The 12,452-nt window shown below is 40.8% G+C and overlaps 1 protein-coding gene across 1 annotated transcript in view; it reads left to right on the forward strand.

Annotated features, from left to right (window-relative positions):
* LOC123085945 (RNA helicase aquarius) overlaps positions 1–11,851 on the forward strand; it is a 12,558-nt gene extending 707 nt beyond the window's left edge. The window contains exons 2-14 of the mRNA XM_044507650.1: positions 65–162; positions 887–949; positions 1,206–1,292; positions 1,370–1,522; positions 1,603–1,760; positions 4,317–4,551; positions 5,389–5,499; positions 6,324–7,382; positions 7,466–7,729; positions 8,624–8,809; positions 9,302–10,453; positions 10,547–10,897; positions 11,016–11,851. Of these exons, the coding sequence (XP_044363585.1) occupies positions 65–162; positions 887–949; positions 1,206–1,292; positions 1,370–1,522; positions 1,603–1,760; positions 4,317–4,551; positions 5,389–5,499; positions 6,324–7,382; positions 7,466–7,729; positions 8,624–8,809; positions 9,302–10,453; positions 10,547–10,897; positions 11,016–11,405 (4,307 nt within the window). The 3' untranslated portion in view covers positions 11,406–11,851. The remainder of the gene's footprint in view (positions 1–64; positions 163–886; positions 950–1,205; positions 1,293–1,369; positions 1,523–1,602; positions 1,761–4,316; positions 4,552–5,388; positions 5,500–6,323; positions 7,383–7,465; positions 7,730–8,623; positions 8,810–9,301; positions 10,454–10,546; positions 10,898–11,015) is intronic.
* The last annotated feature ends 601 nt before the right edge of the window (positions 11,852–12,452 follow it).

A 12,452-nucleotide genomic window follows, 5' to 3' on the forward strand; every position in this document is an offset into this window, starting at 1 on the left:
TTACCAATCAATGGTAGCTTATTTCTCTGCTATTTGTAGGGTCTGACATGGTTTGGATTTTGTGTGCAGTTTCGAGAGAATGTGGCGGTATGGACATCCTTCCATGCCCGGAAGGACGCGTTCAAAGGCTTCCTATGGCGCGTTCTCAAGCTGAAGGAAGAGGCGTGTTCAATTTGATGCACTTGCCACTCAATTTTTTTGATACACTTGTCCATTTGCTCACTATGCTTTGCCTATGAATGTATTTCTAGTAAAACAGAGCCTCTGTAGGCTGGAGAAGCATAATTAGCAAAACAATGAAATTTGGTTTCTCTTTGTGTCTCTACTTTCAGTAGTTTTTGGTGGAACTTTTTCAACAAAGGCGGTTTTGGTCTATGTTCAGCAGATTGCTCTGGGCGAGATTTTGTTAGGACGAGCTTAGTGGTTGGTAGCAACCAGTAGAGGTAGTCATAGGCTCAGTGGGACCAAACTTGCATTTTGTGTGCTGCAACTACCAGAATTGTGTTTGATTTATGAGATTTACTGAGTAGTCACTGGCCAGAATGTATTTTCTCAGTGTTCTTGGGAATGTGGAATATCCTGACAAAACATGAGAAGTTAGTAGTATGGAATGATGTGTTTGTCCCCTGAGCACCTGTTAATTGTGGACTGAAGTTTTTCCTGATGCTTGGTGTTGATTTTTTGTAGATTCAATGTAAACCATGCGTTGATTGATCTCTGTATCCGTTTACTTACTTTTTTCCATACTTCTGCTTACTGTGAGGCAAACAGTTTTATTGCCTATTCAGTTCCATGCTGAATCTTATGTTTATGTTTTTTCAAATGAACAAATGGATATCTTCCCACATTTTTGCTGAATTTTGTCTTGTCCTTATGTTGTCTGCAGGATAGGGATGTTAGTATGGCAGAGAAGACAAACTACCTCTTGTTTATGATAAACGCATTTCAGGTATTTACTACACGCTCTACGAAAATGAAGGGAAATTAGCATTATCTTTCAAATACCACAATGTGGGTTGCTATGTTGTTTGACATGTATTTCCTCACAACTTTCTATCAAATTGTTATATATGCACTGGTTGTTTAAGGTTATGAATCCCTGCTCTAATGACTTCGAAGTTGGCTGTGTGGAGGCTGCTCATTTATGTACTGTTGTTTAATTTGCGCATGCTCTCCATGCCCCCTTAACTCATGCTTTACTGCAGAGTTTGGAGGATGAAATTGTCCGGGAAACTATACTCCAGGTGGTAAGCTTAAAGTTGTGGCATACTCTTTCTTTTGGACGACTTCAGGTAATTCAAAGTTTTTCTCCCCTCAGACTAGCTTGTTTGTGCTTCTCATAGTTCCTTATTGTTTCAAACATCTACAGATGGAGCTTTGCCTTAATCCTGAATTGATTAAGAAGTGGACAAAAATTAAAAGAAAAGAAGCAAAGGAAGGAAAAAAGGCTGGGAAAACTGGTAATTCTTCAGAAATGCTTGAGAATAAATTCCTTAGGAACCTAATGGAAGAATTCCTGGAGGTACACCTTGAAAATTGTTCCAATTTAATAGTGTTTCTACATATGGATTGTGCTTAACCCTCACCATGAAACTTCTGTAGGTTCTTGATTCAAAGGTCATATTATCTAGTCAAGATGGTGGAGAAGAATCTGTCTTTAATGAATCACTTAGTGGGCAGGTTGATAATTCTAGTGTCTTGTATTGTGAAAGATTCATGGAATTTCTGATTGATATGTTGAGCCAGCTTCCTACGAGAAGGTAGTATGCGTACACTTTTGTCACTGGTAGCATCAAGCTGCATCTTTGACTAGTATATGCGAGCAAATTGCACTCTAGGTTATTCAACATTTCAAGTGTGTTCCACTTAAATCAAAGAACCTGGGAACTCAACATCCTTCTTCACTTGGTCTGATTGATTCAGGTCAGACTTGCAGGTCCTTATGAAACATAGCATCTATGTTAAGGACTAAGGTGCAATCTACTCCCTCCGTTCGGCATTACTTGTCACAAAAATGAATAAAAATGGATGTATCTACAACTAAAATACATCTAGATACATTCATTTTTTGGACAAGTAATTCCGAACGGAGGGAGTATGTGTTAGAGGCCTAGGGAGTTTCATCTCTCAAGTTACTAAATTTAAACGGTGTCCCATTTGAGTTAGACTCAGGTGCAATTTATTTCAGAATAACTGTCTCTCTCCTTTGACAATACAGATTTCAAAGCCCCCTTGCATATGAAATAAAGTCATACACATAAGTTGTTATGATCCTTTCCACCACGAGCATTTGTAACTCCAGATATTTTACTGTTGTCTATGGTGTTAATCTTCCTGTTGTTCTTTGTCCATGTATTGTGACAACTAGAGATCATTTTTGTGATTTGCTAGTCGTGCTTGCTCTTTTCATATCCATGAAACTGTTATAGACTACAGTACAGTTCAGCTGTTTTGATTAGATAAGATTTAACTGTCACCTTTTGGTTTCATACTCGAGATACAATTGCATTACTTATTTGATTAGATCTCACTAAGAGGTGCTTTTCTTGGTTTGCCAAGATTGTTTGGTAAGTGGTTGTTTGGATAGCAGGCGGGATATGGAAAACGAGTTTGTAGCAGGGTTTTAGCAAAATCAGTTTTACTAATTGATTTCTGGATTACCGATTTACACAATAACATGTTTGGGTTTGGAAAAGGGTAAAACTGGCTTGTATATTTCCTTGTTTGGATAGATAACAATTAGCTTCCTTCTGTGACCTTCTCTCTCTTACCCCCTCCGGTCCTTTTTAGTCTCATATAAGTTTTGTCCGAAGTCAAAGTATCTCTATTTTGACCGAACTTGTATAAAAAAGTATCAACATTCACAATGCCAAATCAATATTGTTAGATTCATTATGAAGTGTAGTTTCATAGTATATATATTTGGTATTGCAGATGTCGATATTTTTTAATATAAATTTGGTCAAAGTTTACAAAGTTTGACTTGACACAAATCTAATACGCGGAGTAAAAAGGACCGGAGGGAGTACTAACCCCAATTTTGGCCATTGCTGATGGCTTCGCAAGCTCCACTTGCGATTCTTCTTCTGTAGTTTGTTCTCAGCCTGTAGACGCCGGTGCACTCCTCCCCTTTCTTTGCGATGCCGGTGCACTCCTCCGGATGGGTCAGCCTCGACGAGTTCGCGCGCAGAGGCTTCCCTGGTCGCCCATAGGCTCTGCACAAGGAGAGCTGCTGCTCGCGTTCATCCCGCAGTCTGCCGCCCCTCGGCGCTTGCCGTACAGGAGCGTCCCTCGTCGGCCCGCATAGGCTCTGCTTGGGGAGCTGCTCGCCTGCTCCTCGAGTCCATCCCGCAGGTCCACCGCCCCTTGACGCTGGCTGTCCAGGAGCATCCCTTGTCGGCCCCGCATAGGATCTGCGCGGGTAGAACTGCTCCTCGAGTTCATCCTGCAGGTCCGCCGTCCCTTGATGCCGGACGTCCAGAGCATCCCTCTCGGCACCACATAGGTTCTGCTCGGGTCGAGCTCATTCGCAGGTCCGCCGCCCCTCGACGCTGGCCGTCCAGGCGCATCCGTACCTGGAAGCGCAGATCTCAAGGGAGTGCTTGATGCCGGCCACCCTGACGGCGGCCATGTCGAGGCTGGAGGTGAGCGGCAAAGAACGCAAAACTGGCGCCACGAAGCTGTTGGGAAACGAGCAGTCGGAGGGGGAAGCAGTTACGATCATGTATATAGCGATCACGATTTTGGAAAAATGGATAATATTCGATTTCCCACAAACCTGAAATCCAGGGTTTTGGAGAACCAAGTTTCCTATATACGTGGATTAGTGATCATAGGCAAACAAGATTTTATTCTGTTGAACCGTTTTCCTGGTTTATATAAAACATATTCTGTACAATGCCTAAGTCTCTTAATTGGGAGATTCATGCATGTGCATCTGGACAAGGAAATAATAGTTAGAAGTTCTCTCTCTTCTCTCATCCATGCCTTGGAGCCTTGAGGCGTGGCATGGGGGAAGAGCTCCAAGTCCTGCCAAGCAAGGGCAGGTGGCCCCTTGGTCGTTGCACCCTTTTTTAACCATGCACATGACATAAACATGTTCTCATTTGTATTTCTTTTACATTCTTGTGAAGGTACTTCCTTTCTTTATCTAGCAACATCTAACTGCATTCATAAAGTGAAACATCTTGGTTCTGTTAAACCTTGCTGGCAACTGACAGTGTTAGCCAAATTTTATTTTTCCATGTATAATGTATTCTGTATGTAGTATTGTAATTATGTATATATGTTCTCCATTAATGTTGTTTAATATGCAGATTTCTAAGGCCGCTTATCGCTGATGTTGCTGTTGTTGCCAAGTGCCACTTAAGCATGCTTTATGCTCATGAAAAGGGGCGTCTTTTTGCACAATTGGTGGACTTACTTCAGTTCTACGAAGGCTTTGAGATTAATGATCATTCTGGGACACAGCTTAGTGATGATGATGTCTTGCAGGCTCACTATTCTCGTTTCCAAGCTTTTCAGCTGCTAGCATTCAAACAAGTGCCTAAGGTGTCTGCCTTATTATTTATGCTGTTACAAATTCTTTACACTGATTTCCTTGATAATACTCCCTCCATCCAAAATGCAAGACTTATTTGTTGTGTCCTAAGTCAAACTTTTTAAAGTCTGACCGAGTTTGTAGAAATAAATATTGATATCTATAATACCAAATAAATACACTGAGAATATATTTCAGGATGTATCTATTAGTATTGGTTTGGTATTATAGATGCTGATTTTTTTTTTCTACACACTTGGTCCAACATATTAGAACTGCTAGCTCTAGCTACGATACCAATTGTTAGAATCACTAGCTTTTCTCTAGCTCTCACCCAGGACTCTCTAAAGAGATGTGCTTCACACACACACACAAAGAGCTACTACTAGTGGGAAGCTTTATTAGATATCTCAACTGCTACTAGCTCTCACCCAGGACTCTCATTCTGTAGAGGCTGTAGGGACAGGGTTGCAGCGACCGGCCTGCTACAGCAACCAACATTGCTACAGTGGTACAGCTCATATCTAGTTCACCTATTGCACAACTCGTACCCAAGTAGATGACAACTCATATATAGTTAGGGATAACTATTGAGTGATGACATATGCCATGACATCATATTCTTCTTGGCTAAGGTTTCATGATGTCCCTCAACATCCAACTCAATTTGACTTTTTCCTTCTCATGCATGCATTTCTTTGGTATATGACAAGATTAGTTCTAATACAAATAAAAAGGTTTCACTTATGACAAACATAAGACTACATTTTGGGTAGGGGTGGCCGGTGGGTACTAGTTATTACTGAAGGCAAATAGTATAATTTCTCTTCATTTGTCAATTGATGCAGTTGCGAGACCTTGCCTTGTGTAATATTGGTTCAATCCATAAGCGTGCTGATTTAACAAAGAAGCTGCTTGTCTTGTCAGATATGGAACTGCAAGATCTGGTTTGCAATAAGGTGAGCAATTTATATGTTCATTTCATTTCTCTGTGCTTCTTGTTTCTTTAAAAATAACCACCAGATTGTGACTGTTAGTTGTAAATATTATCTGGGTATTATTCCCTTCAAATACATTACCATGTACTCCCTCCGTCCCATAATATAAGAGCGTTTTTGACGCTAGTGTAGTGTCAAAAATGCTCTTATATTATGGGACGGAGGGAATACAATGCAAGGTGCTTAATAAAATAGACTGTTTTTTTTTCTTAAGCACCAGTGCTTATTTCTATAGCTGAGGTGCCTAATTAAGCATCTGCCCTCTACAAATAAGCACCGGTGCTTAAACAAAAACCGGTCTATTTTTGTAAGCACCTCTCCAAGCACCTTGCACTGTAGATGGTTTTAAGCTGGATATATTTCCTCTTTTGCTATTTGTCACTGAAGGTCTATTTTTTGGGTTGTGCTGTTCAGTGTTAACGCGAAAGTTCTGATGGAATGCATGCATACCTACAAGACCACTGCTCGGATAAAAGGACAAAACATCTTTATACATGTTCCTCATCATTCGTTACAGATTAAATGGCAACTGCAGTCAAGTAAACGTAATGTAAATAACACGTAGATCAGAGAAGTCAGCGTCATGGCAGCAACCATTACCTTGTTTGCATGCACTACTAAATGACATAGTAAAATGTGGATGCTTGCATATATTTAGCTTTAAAAAGTAGAAAACACTCCGTAGTTCCTTTATTTCTCATTGCTTATCAGTGCTAGACTTGGACATGTTATGCGTACAAAGTTGGAAAACAGTCATTTGATGTACTAATATCTTCTATAAACAGCTTAAAATAATTTCAGAGAAGGATCCATGGACTGAAAGGCGTGATTTCCTTATCGAGGTCCTAGTTGCTTTTTTTGAGAAGCGTCAATCCCAGAAAGATGCAGTTAATGCACTTCCTCTTTATCCAAATGAACAGATCATGTGGGATGAGAGCCTTGTTCCTAGCATCAATTATTCTGGAGAAGGCTGTCTTGCCCTCCCAAAACTCAATCTCCAATTTCTGACACTTCATGATTATTTGCTGAGGAATTTTAATCTCTTTCGTCTTGAATCAACATATGAAATTCGCGAAGATATTCAGGAAGCTGTTCCTCATCTACATGCTTACATCAACAATGAGGGGGACACTTCCTTTCGTGGATGGTCCAGGATGGCTGTTCCAATCAAAGAATTTAGGATCACACAAGTGAAGCAACCAAACATTGGAGAGGTTAAGCCTTCTGCTGTAACTGCTGATGTTACTTTTAGCATATCAAGCTACAGACCACAGATAAAATCTGAGTGGGATGCTCTGAAAGAGCATGATGTGTTATTTTTGTTGTCAATCTGCCCATCTTTTGAACCTCTTAGCCCTGAGGAGGCTGCAAAATCAACTGTGTCTGAAAGGTTAGGATTGCAATATGTACGTGGTTGTGAGGTGATTGAAATCCGTGATGAGGAAGGGGGACTCATGAATGACTATACAGGAAGGGTAAAGAGGGATGAGTGGAAATCTCCAAAGGGTGAGATTCGTACAGTTAAAATTGCCTTAGATACAGCACAGTATCACATTGATGCTACTGAGTTAGCAGAGAAGGGTGCAGAAAATGTTTATGGGACATTTAATATTATAATGAGAAGGAAACCCAAGGAAAATAATTTCAAAGCTATCCTAGAATCCATACGTGATCTAATGAATGAAACATGTGTAGTTCCTGAATGGTTGCATAACATATTCTTGGGTTACGGAAATCCTTCTGCCGCACAGTGGATAAATATGCCTGATCTTCTGGAAACTATAGATTTTAAGGACACTTTTCTTGATGCTAGCCACGTTGTGCAAAGCTTTCCAGCTTTCCAGGTAATTACTGTAATCCAATTCTTGTTATCTCGAGGTGGATGTTCGTTTCTATCTATTTGGTCTAACTCTAACATTATTTGAAGGTCACATTCATCAATACTGATGGTACAGAAAACATGCATCCAAGCCCTCCCTTTAGGATCAAGTTGTCCAAGAAAATGAGGGAAATAAGTCATGCTCTACCCGGCAATGTAAATGCCTCTGATACTGCAAGCAAGAACAACATGGTTGATGATGAAGGGTCTCAGAAAGAAAAACTAAGGGTGGAGACTTACATTCCTGCTGACCCAGTGCCATATCCTCAAGATAAACCTAACCAGAACTCAGTGAGGTTTACACCCACTCAGGTACTTTTTAGGTCCTCAACTAAAACTTTTTTATCTGAATACTGCAGGATAGGATGATACTTAAGCTAAACCATCATTTCCGGTGGTGCATATCCTTGAAACAGAACATACCAGGATACCTTAAAAGCATTTCTTGTGAGAAATACAGTATCTTTAGCCCTTATCACATGCACACACCTCGTAGAAACAAATTGAACATTGTAGATATATGGTCACTGGGGGAGAACATTTTTTGTACGTGCCACTTAGTACAACATGACAAGGTGTCATTCAAGGCAAGAGTTTGCAGGCGATCCGCATAAAGATTTTGGCGAGTGCATATGACAAGATTATGGGGGAGAGAGTAGATACACAAGGATTAGGGAGAGAATGTTAGGATAGCCCTTTTAGGATATTTTGGTCTGACTTAGTAGTTGAGGAAGATTAGATAAGGTGAGCTGTAATAGCTGTAGTTTCCAGATCTTGTTAGGTATGAGCTGTCTAGGTTTGCTACGGTAGCACTGACCTAACACCTCTATATAAGAAGATGCTATATGTAGAATAATGAAGCTTGTAGTGCATCAACAATAGAGATGGCTTTGGCTGTGTGAGGCAGCAAACCACAGAAACAGCTTGTGTACTTGTGCATGTTGTGAGAAACAACAGAGAGAAGAGAGAGAGAGAAGGCGAGTCATTCAGCTCCAACAGAGAGGGAGAAGGAGAAGGAGAGGGAGAGGGGGAGGGGTGTGAAACATATCTCAGGAAGGGGTTTGATGGATAGCGATCCGTCGACAAGAATCACTATAATAAGGTTTTGTAACTACGAATTGCAGAAAGCGGCACAGCCAATGACACTCCAACAGCTGCTTTGAAGATAAATGAATATCTGATTTGACTTCAAATTTTGATTTGTAGGTCGGCGCTATAATATCTGGTATTCAACCTGGGTTGACGATGGTTGTTGGTCCTCCTGGAACGGGAAAAACAGATACAGCTGTGCAGATATTAAATGTTCTATATCATAACTGTCCTTCACAAAGAACACTTATTATAACCCATTCGAATCAAGCTTTGAATGATTTGTTCGAGAAGATAATGCAGGTATTGCCACTGCACCAAATATTGTCTCAACTCTTGTCATATATTTGTACTTTTGTAGAGATAGTGTGAAACAGTGGTTGTTTTATCTGAAAATGATGTTCTTTAATATGGATGAGTTACTAGCTATCGGTGCTGCAATGTATGACTGGAAATTACTTGAGTAGCCATCACTTTGAAGTGCAAGATTCTAATTTTGTACCTTGCTATAGAACACATGTTGTATCAACTGAGTTTGAATAGAAGAACAGATATCATCTCTTGGTCCTTGAGGGCTTCTAGATGAAACGATTATGTATGCCTCATGTCGATGCAGTGTTGTGCTACTGTTGATTCTTGACTTATTCCAAGTGTTCTGACTGCTGGAGTTTGAGTTACACTTCATGATGATGAATGTATCAAATATACGTATCAAAACATATAGGGTGCTCTGTGTACTTGTTTTGCTGCATGTTTATTTTTCCTCTGATTGTCTGATGTAAACTCTTTCTTCAGAGGGATGTGCCTGCTAGGTACCTTCTTCGTCTTGGTCAGGGTGAGCAAGAACTGGCAACTGATCTTGATTTTAGCCGTCAAGGTCGTGTAAATGCTATGCTGGTTCGGCGACTAGAGCTGCTTGGTGAAGTTGCAAAACTGGCAAGATCCCTTCATCTTCCTGAAGATGTGAGCTACACATGTGAAAATGCTGCATATTTTTGGTTATTACATGTTTATGCCCGCTGGGAACAATTCTTGGCCGCCTGTGTGCCAAATAAGGAGAATCCCTCTTTTGTTAAAGACCGTTTTCCATTTTCTGAGTTCTTTTTGGATACCCCACAGCCTGTGTTTACTGGTGAGTCCTTTGAGAAAGATATGCATGCAGCCAAAGGATGTTTCAAACATCTTTCTACGATATTCCAAGAGCTGGAAGAGTGCAGGGCTTTTGAGTTACTGAAGTCAACAGCTGAGCGAGCAAATTATCTAATGACTAAACAAGCTAAGATTGTTGCCATGACTTGTACTCATGCAGCATTGAAGAGAAGAGACTTTCTTCAATTGGGTTTCAAATATGACAATTTACTGATGGAAGAAAGTGCACAGATATTGGAGATAGAGACTTTTATACCAACTCTCCTGCAACGGCAGGAAGATGGCTATGCTCGTCTTAAACGCTGCATCTTAATTGGTGATCACCATCAGTTACCCCCTGTCGTGAAGAACATGGCTTTTCAGAAGTACAGCCACATGGACCAGAGTCTCTTCACAAGGTTTGTTCGCCTTGGTGTCCCTTATATTGAACTCAATGCTCAGGGTCGTGCCAGACCTAGTATTGCTCAGCTTTATAATTGGAGATACAGAGAACTGGGAGATCTGCCTTATGTACATGAGGAAGCTATATTCCATAAAGCTAATTCTGGGTTCTCTTATGAGTATCAGCTGGTTGATGTTCCTGATTATCGTGGCAGAGGCGAGTCTGCTCCTTCTCCTTGGTTCTACCAGAATGAAGGGGAGGCTGAGTATATTGTTAGTGTCTATATTTACATGCGTCTGATTGGATACCCTGCCAATAAGATTTCAATATTAACCACTTACAATGGTCAGAAGCTTCTTATTCGTGATGTTATCAGCAGACGATGCAAGCCATGGAATATTGAGCCACCTTGCAAGGTAAGTTAGAACAAACCAGAATTTTCCAATCAAATATTTGATCATTTTGCAGCTATTTTGTGCTGAAACTTAACTTCAATATGTATTATTTAGGTTACTACGGTGGACAAATTCCAGGGTCAACAAAATGATTTTATTTTATTGTCTCTTGTCCGGACCCGATTTGTGGGTCATCTTCGTGATGTCAGAAGGCTTATTGTGGCAATGTCCCGTGCTCGTTTGGGTTTGTATGTGTTCTGCCGCCGTTCTCTGTTTGAACAATGCTATGAACTGCAGCCAACATTCCAGCTTCTACTCCAAAGGCCCGATAAGCTTGCCTTGAATCTTGAAGAGTGCACTCCGTCTACAGAGCGACCTTTGGGAGAAGCTGGAAATATTCATTATATTACTGATGTTGAAGATATTGGACACTTGGTGAACTTCAGACTGGAACATCTTCGCCAGGTACTTTAGTACTACTACATTCTCTAGTAGAGCCTTTGCTTGGTAAAATTTAATTATGCGGCATATATTTGGCACATTTAAAAACTGACATCCCAACGTCCATATTTCTCTGCAACAGATGCAATCCATGCAATATTATGCACCCCATGCAAATGCTGATGCAGCCCCTCCTGAAACTGGCAATGGTGATATTGTTTTGGATAATGCGAAGGATGGCACAGAGAAAGAAAATGGTGAGGCAACTGATGCTGTGAATAATGATAAGATGGAGGAAGATACTGTTGAGTCAAAAGATGATATGGTGCAGGAAGTAAACAAGATGGATGAAGGTAATGTGACTATAGAAGACAAGATGGGGGAAGAAAGTGCTGATGAGGCTAAGGACAAGATGGTGGAAACTACTGCTGAAGTGGCTATTGAGAACAACATAGTGGAAGTAAATGCCAGTGTGGCCAAGGACAAGATGGACGAAGAAAATGCCGTGTCAAAGGGCGTGGAGCAAGATTGACCTGATATAATCGTTGGCTGGTTGGAACAGTGACCCTACCTTCATTTTTATGCATGGACTTTGTCTGCTTCAAATATTTGATTTGGGCAACTGGGTGGTGTTGTCTCACAGGGTAACAACGGAAGTTGCTAAAGGCCGAACGAAGGCATGCAAAAACGTATGGTCCTGTCAAAAGAACATGCCTCCATATGCCACCTGTTTGAACCTTGATCAGGTTATATGCAGGAGGCATGTACTACAAGCTTCTGCAATGATAACTTCTCCAATTCGAACATAATATTTCAGAGGACAGCTGGAACATTGGTGTTGTGCAATTTTTGTGCATTAGATTTATGTATTGTAATTTGAGCGATAATGTTAGTACGTATAAGTCACTCAAGGCGTGGAAATAGACAAGCTCGAACCCGACTTTTATAACTACCCAGTTATGAGGCAACGTTTGATCAGTCTGAAGCAGGTCGGTCACCATGCTGAGTCCATGCGCTGACCTCAGGTCTAGGACACAGAAAACATGTAGAACTAGACACACGAAACATGTAGAACTAGAGATTAACAGATGACCAGTCGTTGCGTCTCATGGTTGGGTTTGTCCGATCTAACAACCATGTGAGTCCGGCCTCATATGCCATATCTTATCAGGTCCACGTAATCCGGCTAGCATCCAATGCTAGCTGGCTAGTGAGACTAAGCCATCCTATATGTTGCATGCCGGTCTAGTTTGACGTGAGTCCACACATGTCGGCTAACATCCAATGTTACACGACTAGTGAGACTAAGCATCCTATGTGTTGCATGGCGGTCTAGTTCCATGTGAGTCCACACATGTCTTTCCGATTAGAGACTATTAAGAACGTATCATACAATGTAAGATCTCACGCACAAGTTTGGTACTTGCGAACATGCATCATTGGTATTGTTCAATGACTATTTGATTAAACATATTAGGAAATATCATTATACATGAATGTCTCTAAAGCATATCTCTAACAAAGTGGACGTGACGAGACTATTTGATTAAACATATTAGGAAATATCATTATACATGAT

The sequence above is a fragment of the Triticum aestivum genome, chromosome 4A (assembly GCF_018294505.1).
Source record: "Triticum aestivum cultivar Chinese Spring chromosome 4A, IWGSC CS RefSeq v2.1, whole genome shotgun sequence".
NCBI classification, from domain to species: domain Eukaryota; kingdom Viridiplantae; phylum Streptophyta; class Magnoliopsida; order Poales; family Poaceae; genus Triticum; species Triticum aestivum.